We start from the raw sequence: 14,389 nt of genomic DNA on the forward strand, positions 1-14,389 counted from the left end.
AGGATTTTGGGGGGTGTCCATGCTGCTCCTGTGTGCTTCCCACCGCGTTTATTTGCACTCAATGGGGGTCCATGGGTCCCCCCCACCTCTATGGGGCGGAGCGTGTTGGCAGAAGGAGCTGGACCTGCGCGGGGGGGGGGGGGCCTTTGTCAGGATGCTCTGAGGAGGAGGAGGATGCTCTGAGGAGGAGGTGGGTGATGGCAGCATCCTCCCGGCCGCAGCATCCCCATCCATGGGAGGGTTTTTGGGGGGGGGGGCACACAACAAATTGGGTGACCCCCCCATCTCTTTCCCGTCTTTTATCACCCTCCCCAAGCAGGCTGCATGCAGGTTTGGGGGGGCTCCATCTATTCCTACCCCCCCCTTCCCTGTCTTTATCCTCTGCGGGTGGTGGGTACCAATCCCCCCTTTCCCCCCTTTAATCCGCATCCATGGGGGACGCGGGGCCGCATCCAGAACAAGGGAAATTCCCTGGTTTTCCTCCTCATCCGCCATCCCTGCGGCTGCCGCAGCGGCGCTGGGTGCGGCGAGGGCGGAGGCGGCCGGGAATGTTGGATGGATGGATGGATGGATGGGGGGTGGGAGCATGGGGGTGTCGTTTATTCCCCCCCTATTCCCAGCACGCAGTGATGAGGGGGGGCCTTTAGAGACCCCTCTCTTCTTCCTCCTTCCGCTTTGGGGGGGGGGGGAATTCCTGCTGGGATGCTCAGGATCCTGCCACCCCCTGACGTTCGCCCTTCGGTGGGGACCCTCCCAGGGAATTCAAGCCTGGAAAAGGCTCCCTGCTTCCCTGTGAGCCAGGTGGGTATCGGGGCAGCAGAGCTGGCTTTGGGGGGGGGGACACATGGGGAGCTATGGAGGATGTGGGGGACTCTGCTTTTGCATTGGGGGAAGCACTGAGCATTGGGATGCTCTGTTTGGGGGGGGTCCTCTGGGATTTGGGGGGAGCAGCTCAAGTTTGGACCACCTCTGCACCCCCTATGTGGGGGTGTATTTGGGTCTATTTACCCCTTATTTTGGTGCAGCAGCACCCCTAAAACACCCCACTGAAGACTTTACAGGAAGGGGAGGTGTCATTGGTGGCGTTGTGGGGTTCACAGCGGCAGTGACACCGTGGCATCGATCCCAAACGCGATCGATTGGGAGCATCCCTCAGGGCGGATGCCATCGGTGCTGCTCCCATCAGTGCACTGAGCCGCTCGTTCTCAGCCACTGCTTGGTTTTGGGGGGTGATTTGGGTGCACCCCCATCATGTTCTGAAGGTGCCAACTCATCACAGGGATGGGTTGTCCCTATGGGAAGGGCGGAGGCCGGATGGGGCTTATCTCCAGCGTGCAGCTTGGGGGTATCTGCGCTGCCTGCTTCCCAATCTGCCTCTGCGGAGGGCGCTCCCGCTGACCCTGTCCCCGCGTTCCCGTCCAAGGATGAGCTCCGTGGCCAGCCCCGAGCCCCTGCCCGAGCCCCCCGGCCCCGGGCCCCGTTACCTGGAGAGCTTGGCTGAGGAGGACCCCGAGTACCTGCGGGAGCGGAACATGGCAGCGGACCTGCGGCAGGACTTCAACATGATGGAGCAGAAGAAGAGGGTCACCATGATCCTGCAGAGCCCGGTAAGCGGCGGCACCTCCCGGGGTCTGAACCCGGTCCCTCCTGGTCCTCGAACCCCATCCCTCCTCGTCCCCAAATCCTATCCCTCCTGTGCCCCCAAACCCTGCCCCTCCTCTCTCCAACCTTGTTTTTCCTGCCCCTCTCCCTCCTATCTCCCTTTGTCCCCAAATCCTATCCCTCCTTGGTCCCAAACTCTGGCCCTCCTTATCCCTAAACTCCATCCCTCCTGTCCTCAAACCTCATCCCTCCTTGCCCCCAAACCCCATCCCTCTTGTGCCCCCAAACCCCATCCCTCTTGTGCCCCCAAACCCCATCCCTCCTGTCTTCCAAACCCCATCCCTCCTGTCTTCCAAACCCTATTCCACCTCGTCCCCAAACTCCATCCCTCCTGTCCTCAAATCCCGTCACTCCTGTGCTCCAAAACCCATTCCTATTTGTCCCCAAATCCCACCCTTCCTGTGCCTAAACCCCATCCCTCCTGTCCTCAGCCTTGTTCCTCCTGCCTCTGTCCCTCCTTGTCCCCAAATCCTGTCTCTCCTCGTCCCCAAATCCTATCTTTATCCCCAAACCCCATCCCTCCTGCCCTAACTCAGACCCTTCTGTCCCAACCCCATCCCTCCTCTCCCAAGCAAATTCCACTTGTGTTGGATGGGGACACGTCCCCGGCTGCCCGGTAGTGCCACCCCCGTGCCACCAAGCTGGCCATGTCACTGCCACCGAGCCCATGGGGCTGCAGTCACTGCGTTATCAGTGGTGGCACTGCCGACGTGCTGCTGATGCCACCAAGCCAACGATGCTGCCACCTCTGACCCGGTGGTACCCGCACCCCGGTGCCACCGGATGCTCCCTGTTCGGTCACCGCATCCCTATGGTGATGGGGATGACACCGGTGGGGCCGGGGTGCCGCAGTCTTTCAGGGAGGAGCTGGAGAGCCTCATCCAGGAGCAGATGAAGAAGGGGAACAACTCGTCCCACATATGGGCCCTGCGGCAGATCGCTGACTTCATGGCCACCACGTCCCCTGCCGTCCTCCCCACCTCCCCCATGGGTACGGCAGCAGCTTCTTTGGGGCAAAAAGGGAATCATTTGGTGAAATTCTTGAGGGTTTTCCTTAATTGATGGGTTTGGAGGTGAGGAAACATCCCCTAGAGCTCCATGTTCTCATTCCCAGTGGAGAGGGGTGAGGGTGGAGGGAGGGCATCGAGGACCACAGGGTCAGGCTGCAGACCCCAAGTAGCCTCTTCCAAAACCCTGGGATCCCCTAAAACCTTTGGGATCCTCCACACCTTTGGGATCCCTTTATCTTCAGAACCACCAAACCTTTGGAATCCATTCAACCTTTCGGATCACCAAACTTTGGAATTCACTTTACCATTGGGATCCTCCAAAGCTTTGGGATCCCTTTACCTTTGAGACCACCAAACCTTTCGGATCCTCCAAACCTTCAGGATTCTCTAAACCTTTGGTATCCCTTTATCTTTGGGACCTACAGACCTTTGGAATCTGTTCAGTTTTGGGGACCACCAGACTCTGGGGTCCTCCAAACCTTTGGAATCCCTTTACCTTTGGGACCACCAAACCTTTGGGATCTTCCAAACCTTTGGGATCCCTTTGCCTTTGAGATCCTCCAAACCTTCAGAATCTCTCTACATTTGGGACCATCAAACCTTTGGGATTCCTTTACCTTTGGGATCTTCCAAACTTTGGGATCCACCAAACCTTTAGGATTCTCCAAACCTTTGGGATCATCAAACCTTTGGAATCCCTTTACCTTTGGGACCACCAAACCTTTGGGATCTTTCAAACCTTTGGGATCCCTTTGCCTTTGGGATCCTCCAAACCTTTAGAATCCCTTTACATTTGGGACCATCAAACCTTTGGAATTCCTTTACCTTTGGGATCACCAAACTTTGGTATCCTCCAAACCTTTAGGATACTCCAAACCTTTGGGACCATCAAACCTTTGGAATCCCTTTACCTTTGGGACCCCCAAACCTTTGGATTCCCTTTAACTTTGGGATTCCCTTTAACCTTTAGGACCCCCAAACCTTTGGAATCCCTTTATCTTTGGGACCCCCAAACCTTTGGATTCCCTTTAACCTTTGGATTTCCTTTAACCTTTAGGACCCCCAAACCTTTGGAATCCCTTTAATGTTTGGATTCCCTTTAACCTTTAGGACCCCCAAACGTCTGGAATCTCTTTAACCTTTAGGACCTCCAAACCTTTGGATTCCCTTTAACCTTTAGGACCCCCAAACCTTTGGAATCCCTTTACCTTTGGGACCCCCAAACCTTTGGATTCCCTTTAACCTTTAGGACCCCCAAACCTTTGGATTCCCTTTAACCTTTAGGACCCCCAAACCTTTGGGACCCCAAGCCCAGCTCCATCCCCCTCCACTCCCCAAGGGACCATCCCAGTGTTGGGAAGGGGGTTCCAAACCAACCCCCCCCACTTCTCCCTCTCATTTTGGGGGTGCCGCATCCCCAGGGCTGGCTTCGGTCACCCCCATCAATGACCTGCACGGCCCCGAGGCACCGGCGCTGGCCAAGGGCGAGCGGTTGATGCGCTGCAAGGTGGGCAGCATCCACCGCCTGCTGGACCTCTATGGCTGGGCCCAGCTGGGACACGCGGCTGTCACCGTGAGCATCCCGAAAACGGGGGGGGAATGGGGGATTGGGGGCTTTTTTGGGGTGTATTTGGGGTATTTTGGTGTGTTGGCTTTGGGAGGCGAAGATTTGGGGGATTTGGGCTTTTTTGGGGTGTATTTGGGGTATTTTGGTGTGTTGGGTTTGGGAGATGAATATTTGGGAGTTTGGGGCTTTTTGGGGGTGTATTTGGGGTATTTTGGTCAGATTTTGGGAGACAAAGATTTTAGAGAGTTTGGGGCTTTTTGGGGGTGTCTTTGGGGGTGTATTTGGGGTATTTTGGTGTGTTGGTTTTGGGAGGCGAAGATTTGGGGATTGGGGCTTTTTTGGGGTGTATTTGGGGTATTTTGGTGTGTTGGTTTTGGGAGGCGAATATTTGGGGGTTTGGGGCTTTTTTGGGGTGTGTTTGGGGTATTTTGGTCAGGTTTTGGGAGGCAAAGATTTGGGGGGGGTTGGGGCTTTTTTGGGGGTGTTTAGGGTATATGGCCAGGTTTGGGGAGGCAAAGATTTTGAGGGGGTTGGGGCTTTTTTGGGTGTTTTTGGTTTTGGGTGGGGTTTGGGGTTTTGGGGTTTGGGTTTTTGGGTGTATTTGGGGTATTTTGGTGTGTTGGCTTTGGGGGTGAAGATTTGGGGGATTGGGGCTTTTTTGGGGTGTATTTGGGGTATTTTGGTGTGTTGGGTTTGGGAGGTGAAGATTGGGGGGTTTGGGGCTTTTTGGGGGTGTATTTAGAGTATTTTGGTGTGTTGGTTTTGGGAGGTGAACATTTGGGGGATTGGGGCTTTTTTGGGGTGTATTTGGGGTTTTTTGGTCAGGTTTTGGGAGGCAAATATTTGGGGGGGTTGGGGCTTTTTTGAGGTGTATTTGGGGTATTTTGGTGTGTTGGTTTTGGGAGGAGAAGATTTGGAGGATTGGGTTTTTTTTGGGGCATATTTGGGGTATTTGGTCAGGTTTGGGGAGATAAAGATTTTAGGGCAGTTTGGGGCCTTTTTTGGGGTGTATTTGGGGTATTTTGGTGTGTTGGCTTTGGGAAAGTAAGGTTTTGGGGTGATTTGGGGTTTTTGGGGGTGTGGGAGGTGTTGGGGGGTGAGGGCTTTCAGGGCAGGGTGTGGGGGTGCAGGGTTTTGGGGGTGTTTTTAAGGTTTCTTTCACTTTTTGAGACCTCTGTGGGTTTTGGGGGAGGTATTGGGGGGTTTTGGTGCATTTGAGGACTTTCGGGGGGGGTGGCTCCTGGGGTAAGGGTTTGGGGGTACCGTGACGGGTATGGCGGTGATTTTAGGATGTATTTCCCCCTTTTACACCCACGTGTGCCTCCTCCTTCTGCAGCTACGCGTCAGCAAGGAACAGGAGCATTTCTTGGTGGCCCCACAGGGGCTGGCATGCAGCGAGGTGACAGCGGCCAGCTTGGTGAGCATCCCTGTTATCCCTATAGCATCACCTGCATCCCTGGTATCCCTATAGCATCACACCCATCCCTGTTATCCCTTATCCATCACCCCTATCCCTGTTATCCCTGTTCATCACCCCTATCCCTGTTATCCCTATAGCATCCCCTGTTACCCCTATCCATCACCCCCATCCCTGTTACCCCTGTAGCATCACTACCATCCCTGTTATCCCTTATCCATCACCCCCATCCCTGTTATCCCTATAGCATCCCCTGTTACCCCTATCCATCACCCCCATCCCTGTTACCCCTGTAGCATCACTCCCATCCCTGTTATCCCTGTAGCATCACCCCCATCCCTGTAGCATCACCCCAATCTGTGTTATCACTTACCCATTACCCCCATTCCCTGTTATCCCTATAGCACCACTCCCATCCCTGTTATCCCTATTCATCACCTCCATCCCTGTTATCCCCTGTCCATCAGCTCCATCCCTGCTATCCCCTATCCATCAGCTCCATCCCTGTTATCCCTGTAGCATCGCTCCCATCCCTGTTATCCCTTATCCATCACTCCCATTCCTGTTATCCCTGTAACATCACCCCCATTCCTATTATCCCTGGAGCATCGCTTCCATCCCTGTTATCCCTATAGCATCACCCCCATCCCTGTTATCCCTGGAGCATCGCTCCCATCCCTATTATCCTTTACCCATCACTCCCATCTCCATCCCTTCCCATCACCCCCACAACCCTGGATGCTGAAGGAGCTCCGAGCCCCCTCTCTGTCCCCCCAAGATCAAGGTGAACGTGCTGGGGGCCGTGGTGGAGCAGGGCAGCACCAACTTCACCCCGGACGCGCGCAGCTTCAGCCTCCACGCCGCCATCTACGCCGCGCGCCCCGATACCCGCTGCATCATCCACCTGCACACCCCGGCCACGGCTGCAGTGAGACATTGGGGTGCTCGGGGTGGGGTTTGGGGAAGGGGACGGGGGTGTTGGATGGGGTTTGTCACCCCCGTGCCCCCCCGCAGGTCTCGGCCATGCGCTGTGGGGTGCTGCCCATCTCCCGCGCCGCGCTGCTGCTGGGGGACGTCGCCTACTTCGACTTCAGAGGGGAGGTGGAGGAGGAAGGGGACCGGGTCGAGCTCCAGAAATGCCTTGGCCCCACCTGCAAGGTGAGGGGATGGGGACAGGCGGGAAAGGGGTGACCCCATCGTGCCCGCCTTGTCCCGCTGATGGCCCCATCGGTGCTGCAGATCCTGGTGCTGCGCAACCACGGCGTGCTGGCACTGGGGGACACGGCCGAGGAGGCCTTCTACAGCATCTTCCACCTGCAGGCGGCCTGCGAGATCCAGGTGAGCACCTGGCCCTGCACTGAGCTGTGTGCGACCTCAGCATTGTGTCCATAGGGATAAGCACTGAGTTGTGTGCGGCCTCAGCATCGTGTCCATAGGGATAAGCACTGAGCTGTGTGCGGCCTCAGCATCGTGTCCATAGGGATAAGCACTGAGCTGTGTGCGGCCTCAGCACTGGTGTGGGTGTGTGTCCATAGGGATAAGCACTGAGCTGTGCACGGCCTCAGCATCGTGTCCATAGGGATAAGCACTGAGCTGTGCACGGCCTCAGCATCGTGTCCATAGGGATAAGCACTGAGCTGTGTGCGGCCTCAGCATCGTGTCCATAGGGATAAGCACTGAGCTGTGTGCGGCCTCAGCATCGTGTCCATGGGGATAAGCACTGAGCTGTGCACGGCTTCATCACTGTGCCCATGGGGATAAGCACTGAGTTGTGCACAGCCTCAGCATCATGTCCATAAGGATAAGCACTGAGCTGTGTGCGGCTCAGCATGTGTCATGGGTAGCATGAGCTGTGGGCTCATCTGTCCATGGGATAAGCACTGAGCTGTGTGCGGCCTCAGCATCGTGTCCATAGGGATAAGCACTGAGCTGTGTGCGGCCTCAGCATCGTGTCCATAGGGATAAGCACTGAGCTGTGTGCGGCCTCAGCATCGTGTCCATAGGGATAAGCACTGAGCTGTGTGCGGCCTCAGCATCGTGTCCATAGGGATAAGCACTGAGCTGTGCACGGCCTCAGCATCGTGTCCATAGGGATAAGCACTGAGCTGTGTGCGGCCTCAGCATCGTGTCCATAGGGATAAGCACTGAGCTGTGCACGGCCTCAGCATCGTGTCCATGGGGATAAGCACTGAGCTGTGTGCGGCCTCAGCACCGTGTCCATAGGGATAAGCACTGAGCTGTGTGCGGCCTCAGCATCGTGTCCATAGGGATAAGCACTGAGCTGTGAGGCCTCAGTCATGTCCATGGGGATAAGCACTGAGCTGTGTGCGGCCTCAGCATCGTGTCCATGGGGATAAGCACTGAGCTGTGTGCGGCCTCAGCATCGTGTCCATAGGGATAAGCACTGAGCTGTGTGGGGCCTCAGCATCGTGTCCATGGGGATAAGCACTGAGCTGTGCACGGCCTCAGCATTGTGTCCATGGGGATAAGCACTGAGCTGTGCACGGCCTCAGCATCATGTCCATAGGGATAAGCACTGAGCTGTGTGCGGCCTCAGCATCATGTCCATAGGGATAAGCACTGAGCTGTGCGCAGCCTCAGCATCATGTCCATAGGGATAAGCACTGAGCTGTGTGCGGCCTCAGCATCGTGTCCATGGGGATAAGCACTGAGCTGTGTGCGGCCTCAGCATCATGTCCATAGGGATAAGCACTGAGCTGTGCACGGCCTCAGCATCGTGTCCATGGGGATAAGCACTGAGCTGTGTGCGGCCTCAGCACTGTGTCCATAGGGATAAGCACTGAGCTGTGTGCAGTCTCAGCATCATCCCATTAGAATAAGCACTGAGCTGTGTACGGCCTCAGCATCGTGTCCATGGGGATAAGCACTGAGCTGTGTGTGGCCTCAGCATCGTGTCCATAGGGATAAGCACTGAGCTGTGTACGGCCTCAGCATCGTCTCCATGGGGATAAGCACTGAGCTGTGTGCAGCCTCAGCATCATGTCCATAGGGATAAGCACCAAGCTGTGTGCGGCCTCAGCATTGTGCCCATAAGGATAAGCACTGAGCTGTGCACAGCCTCAGCACCATGCCCATGGGGATAAGCACTGAGCTGTGTACAGCCTCAGCATCATCCCATTAGAATAAGCACTGAGCTGTGTACGGCCTCAGCATCATCCCATTAGAATAAGCACTGAGTTGTGCACGGCCTCAGCACCGTGTCCATGGGGATAAGCACTGAGCTCTGTGTGGCCTCAGCACCATCCCTATTAGAATAAGCACTGAGTTGTATCACAGTATCACAGTATCACAGTAGGTTAGAGATTGGAAGGGACCTCAAAAGATCATCTAGTCCAATCCCCCTGCCGGAGCAGGAACACCTAGGTAAGGCTACACAGGAACGTGTCCAGGCGGGTCTTGAACGTCTCCAAAGAAGGAGATTCCACAACCTCCCTGGGCAGCCTGTTCCAGTGTTCCGTCACCCTCACTGAGAAGAAGTTTCTTCTCAGGTTTAAGTGGAACCTCTTGTGCTCCAATTTGTATCCATTACCCCTTGTCCTTTCATTGTTTGCCACTGAGAAGAGCCTGGCTCCATCCTCGTGACACTCCCCCTTTATATATTTATATACACTAATAAGGTCACCCCTCAATCTCCTCTTCTCCAAACTGTAGAGACCCAGCTCCCTCAGTCTTTCCTCATAAGGGAGATGCTCCACTCCCTTAATCATCTTAGTTGCCCTGCGCTGGACTCTCTCCAGCAGGTCCCTGTCCTTCTTAAACTGAGGGGCCCAGAACTGGACACAATATTCCAGATGAGGTCTCACCAGGGCAGAGTAGAGGGGAAGGAGGACCTCTCTCGACCTACTAACCACCCCCCTTCTAATACACCCCAGGATGCCATTGGCCTTCTTGGCCACAAGGGCACAGTGTCGGCTCATGGTCACCCTGTCGTCCACCAGGACCCCCAGGTCCCTCTCCCCTACACTGCTCTCTAACAGGTCGTTCCCCAGCCTATACTGGAACCTGGGGTTGTTCCTGCCCAGATGTAGGACTCTACACTTTCCCTTGTTATATTTCATCAAGTTATTCCCCGCCCAGCTCTCCAGCCTGTCCAGGTCCCTCTGGATGGCAGCACAGCCTTCTGGCGTGTCGGCCACCCCTCCCAGCTTAGTGTCATCAGCAAACTTGCTGATAGTACACTCAATTCCCTCATCTAAATCGTTGATGAATATATTAAATAATACTGGTCCCAGTACCGACCCTTGAGGCACTCCACTAGATACAGGCCTCCAACTAGACTCTGCCCCATAGACTACAACTCTCTGGCTTCTCTCCTTCAGCCAGTTCACAGTCCACCTCACTACCCAATCATCCAGACCACACTTCCTCAATTTAGCCGCAAGGATGCTGTGGGAGACCGTGTCAAACGCTTTGCTGAAGTCGAGGTAGACCACATCCACCGCTCTGCCATCATCCATCCACCGTGTTATTTCCTCATAAAAGGCTACAAGATTGGTCAAGCACGACTTCCCCTTGGTGAAGCCATGTTGACTGCCCCTCATAACCCTCTTATCCTTGATATGCCTTAAGATGGCACCAAGGATAAGGAGTTGTGCACGGTCTCAGCACCATGCCTATTAGAATAAGCACTGAGCTGTGCATGGCATCATCACTGTGCCCTAGGCCCATGCACTGAGCTGCACCGGGTCCCTGCTGTCACCGTGGTCCCCAGCGCCCCCATGGGTGCCGTGGCCATGCCCATCCCCACCAGCATCCCCCCTGGGCCCCCCTTTGCTGTACCGCAGGTGTCGGCGCTGGCGAGCGCGGGGGGCACGGAGAACCTGATTGTGCTGGAGCGCAGCAAGCACCGCGCACACGAGGTGGGCTCCGTGCGCTGGGCGGGCAGCACCTTCGGGCCCATGCAGAAGAGCCGCTTGGGCGAGCACGAGTTCGAAGCCCTGATGAGGATGCTGGACAACCTGGTGAGGATGCTGGCGCACCGCAAACCCCACTGCGATCCCATCCCGGCCGCCCGGTGATGCTCCTCACACCCCAACGCCGTGTCCTTCCGCAGGGGTACCGCACCGGGTACACGTACCGCTACCCCCTGGTGCAGGAGAAGAGCAAACCCAAAAGCGATGTGCTCATCCCCGCCACCGTCACTGCCTTTGTGTTCGAGGAGGAGGCCGCCCCCGTGCCCGCGCTGCGGCAGCACGCCCAGAAGCAGCAGAAGGAGAAGACGAGGTGGCTCAACACCCCCAACACCTACATGAGGGTCAATGTGGCCGAGGAGCCCCAGGGCAGCGCTGGCAGCCAGAAGACAAAGACGACGGTGAGGGGCTGCTGGGGGGGTAAAGGAGGGGTTTGGGGTGGTTTGGGAAGGGGGCTGGCTCTGGGAATGGTGTTAGCTTGGAGGGTGATGCATCTGTGGTAAAGGGATGGATGGGATCTCACCAGGAACGCACTGGGGTATGCGGGAAGCTGCAACTGCTGCTTTTGGTACCTTTATTAAGCACAAACTTTCCTTTCCTCCTCTATTCCCTGCCATAATAACAGCTATTGGAAAACCCCATCTCCCCACCCTCACAGGGAAGAGCTGCTGCCTTATCCCCAACCTGAACCTGCCCTGTTTCAGTCTGAACCCATCACCCCTTGTCCTATCCCTACAGTCCCTGATGAAGAGCCCCTCTCCAGCATCCTTGTGGCCCCCTTCAGACACTGGAAGCTGCTCTGAGGTCTCCATGGGTTCCCCTCCTTCACAATGTGTTGTTTATGGGGGTTTTCTCTCTGCGATGCAGTGGCTGAAAGCAGACGAGGTGGAAAAAGGCAGCAGCGGGACCCCAATCCGCATCGAGAACCCCAACCAGTTCGTGCCCCTCTACACGGACCCACAGGAGGTGCTGGAGATGAGGAACAAGGTCTGGTCCTGGCCCCAAACCGCCCCCAAGGCTTTGGGGTGTGGGTGCAGGGCTCTTCACAGACCCATGGGGAGGGGGGCGGCGGTTTCCTTGCCCCTAATCCACATCTCCCCCATAGATCCGGGAGCAGAACCGCCAGGATGTGAAGTCAGCCGGACCCCAATCCCAGCTGCTGGCCAGCGTGATCGCAGAGACCAGCCGCAGCCCCGTACGTCACCCCACATCCCAGCCCCACATCCCCGCCCCACAGCATCCCGCCCCACAGGTAACACCGCTCCGGGGCTGTTCCTTCAGTCCACAGAGAGCCATTTGGGAGATGCAGAAGCCAAAGAAGCATCCCAGGATGAGGCCCCCCCGGAGCCGGAGCCCCCGAACCCCTTCAGCCAGCTGACGGACCAGGAGCTGGAGGAGTACAAGCAGGAGGTGGAGAGGAAAAAGCTGCAGGGTAGGAAGGGGTAAAGGGGAGCCCTGATCCCAAATCCCATTCCATGGGGCTCGGGGGCATGCAATGTCTCTGTTGGCAGGCGAGAAGGCTGCTGTGGCCGAGGAGAGCCAGGCTCCCCCTGCATCCCCACCGCAGAGCCCGGCCCCGACGCCTGCGGAGCCCGCGGAGGGTGAGTGATCCCATGGGAGCAGGGACATGAGGATGGGGTCTGCAGTGAGGAACTGAAGCAGAGGGATGCGGGTGGATGCAGCCGGCCCCTGCTTGAACACGGATAAAGGTCTCCATCAGCCTGCTCGGGCAGCACTGCTGGGGGCTCGCACCATAAAGGCAGCATCAGGAGCATCCATTGGTGGCTTTACTGGGTGCAGGGGATGTCTCCATCCTGGTCCTAACAGAATCAACCAGGATGGGAAAGAGCTTTAAGCTCATTGAGTCCAACCATTCCCAGCACTGCCGAGGCCATCACTAACCCATGGCACTGAGGGTCTTGTCTACAAGGTTTGGGAACACTTCCAGCCCTGCCCTGGGCAGTTCCAATGCCTGAGCACCCTTTGGGGCAAGGAATTGCTCCTCAACTCCATCTAAACCTGCCCTGGGGCAGCTTGAGGCCGTTTCCTCTTGTCCCATCACCTAAGGATGCACCATTCCCACTGTTATATGGTCCCAGGTTGTCACTTACAGCAGGTTTTGGGGGGGCATTGGGAGCTTCTGGCTTGCTCATCGTGTGTCGTGGTGTCTGTGTCTGTGTCCACAACCTCTTCCTTTCTCTTTCCTCCCCGTGTGGCTCTCACCCAAGGAGTTACCTCTGACTCTGAATGCTTGTCACTGTAGTAAGTACGGAGAGGCCATCCGTAAGGAGGAGGGACACGGGTGCAGCTCGGGGTACCCTTGCTCTCCGTGGCCCCAGCGCTCTCCTGAGGGCTTTGCAGCAGGAAATGCCTTGGGTTTCCTTGTTCTCTTCGCTCCCTGCTTCCATTCCAGCCGCGAGGCCGGGATGGAGCCAACCGCCTGCCCTGCCTGCCTCTTCCCGGCTCTCCATCCCACCTCGCTTATGCTGCAGGGAGAGGGAGGGGAAAGCTCAGGGAAGCAGAGCCTGAGGCAGGAGGGGATGGAGCCCCATTGTTGTCTATGCACAGAGGCCAAACCCTGCTCCTGCCCGAGGGGGGGGATTTAAACCTCCCCAGCGCCAGTGATGCCCAACCCTCACCTCTCCTCTTTGCCGTTGCCAAGGTGACAAGAAGGAGGATGGGGACCGAGCGCCGGCTGATTCTGCTGTTGAGAAGGAGCCGCCAGCGGTGGTGAATGGGAAGGACGAGGAGCAAAGCACCGAGGAAAGCAAAGCCGGGGAGCGGACAACGTCCCCTGCCAACACCGACACGGATGCCCCGAAGGAGAAGGAGACGGTGACCAGCAGCCCCGTGTCCCCTGATGGGTCCCCTTCCAAATCGCCCTCGAAGAAGAAGAAGAAATTCCGGACCCCATCTTTCCTGAAAAAAGGCAAAAAGAAGGAAAAGATCGAATCCTGAGTGTCCTCCGAAGCCTCCAGCCCGGAATCCGCTCCGGAAGGAGGCACCAAAGACGCAGGCATGGCTCCTGCAGCTGAAAAGCCGGGAGATGAGCTGTTTCCTTGGGTATTCCCGGCACCAGGCACCTCGTCCCCTCGTCACCCGCTTATTGGAGGCGGTCACTGAGCTTCGGAAAGATTTGTGGCCCCTGTTTGCTGCTTGGGGAAACACCCACCCGCTGCGATGCTCCTTCTCCCTTCTCCTTCCTGGGTACCAGCCCCTTTCCCAGTCCCGGATTGAGGGTTGGATGTGGGGTGTTTGCTCCCCCCTTTGTGAATTGCAGGGCGCAGCTCGGATGTGCTCGGTTTGGGGAAGAAAAGGGTGTTTTTTGTTGTTCTTTTCCTACCTTTTTGTCCCAAGCTCCACTGGAATGGCTTCACACATCGGGTGCTGCTTTGCCAAGGGAATTGGATCAGAATAGGGGGGGGTTTGCTCTTCCTGAAGGAGAGGCCATAGCCTTGTGAGCCTTTCCTTTATGGATCATAACCTTCCTCCTGGTGGGCTGGAGTCCCCTTCTCCTGGTGCTGCTGCCTCTATGTGTGTGTGTGTGTGTGGGATGAGGAAGCGCAGCCGGATTTCCCATCCCAGAACCCACACCGGAGAAGGGAGAAGGAAAAGGAGCCTTTGGGAAGGGTCTGTGCTGTTAAAACTGAGCAAAACTTCACTAAGTGCTACTTCGGGATGAAGACGCTGCCACCTCACTGCCGATGCCACCGTCCCCGTCACCCCGTCACCACTGCCTGTGCCACGCCGACACCATCCACACGCTTTTCCCGAGCTCTGGAATCCCAAGCGCTCCTCCCTG

At 56.7% G+C, this 14,389-nt stretch overlaps 1 protein-coding gene across 2 annotated transcripts; it reads left to right on the top strand.

The window, feature by feature from the left end:
- Positions 1–111: 111 nt before the first annotated feature.
- Positions 112–14,116, top strand: ADD2 (adducin 2). Of its 2 annotated transcripts, XM_061348217.1 has the most exons (16): positions 112–190; positions 711–801; positions 1,424–1,607; positions 2,515–2,653; positions 4,094–4,245; positions 5,576–5,656; positions 6,435–6,584; positions 6,671–6,814; positions 6,896–6,994; positions 10,462–10,638; positions 10,731–10,988; positions 11,455–11,574; positions 11,693–11,782; positions 11,869–12,019; positions 12,099–12,188; positions 13,250–14,116. In XM_061348217.1, exons 3-16 carry the CDS (start codon positions 1,425–1,427, stop codon positions 13,543–13,545), a joined length of 2,130 nt encoding a protein of 709 aa, XP_061204201.1. In that variant the 5' UTR covers positions 112–190; positions 711–801; position 1,424; the 3' UTR covers positions 13,546–14,116. The 2 variants fall into 2 exon arrangements, with proteins under 2 accessions (XP_061204201.1, XP_061204203.1); XM_061348219.1 differs by lacking the exon at positions 12,099–12,188.
- Positions 14,117–14,389: the final 273 nt, after the last annotated feature.

Source organism: Neopsephotus bourkii, unplaced genomic scaffold, assembly GCF_033783945.1.
Source record: "Neopsephotus bourkii isolate Nb327-2 ecotype Australia unplaced genomic scaffold, CSIRO-AGI_Nbou_v1 NB_346, whole genome shotgun sequence".
Taxonomy (NCBI): domain Eukaryota; kingdom Metazoa; phylum Chordata; class Aves; order Psittaciformes; family Psittacidae; genus Neopsephotus; species Neopsephotus bourkii.

Bases quoted from the DNA above. Each gene is read 5' to 3' on its own strand.
- ADD2 (XM_061348217.1), top strand. From the start codon at position 1,425: ATGAGCTCCGTGGCCAGCCCCGAGCCCCTGCCCGAGCCCCCCGGCCCC. The intron at 4,246-5,575 runs GTGAGCATCCCG...CTCCTTCTGCAG, and splicing joins TGGGACACGCGGCTGTCACC to CTACGCGTCAGCAAGGAACA. The intron at 10,989-11,454 runs GTGAGGGGCTGC...TCTGCGATGCAG, and splicing joins GCCAGAAGACAAAGACGACG to TGGCTGAAAGCAGACGAGGT.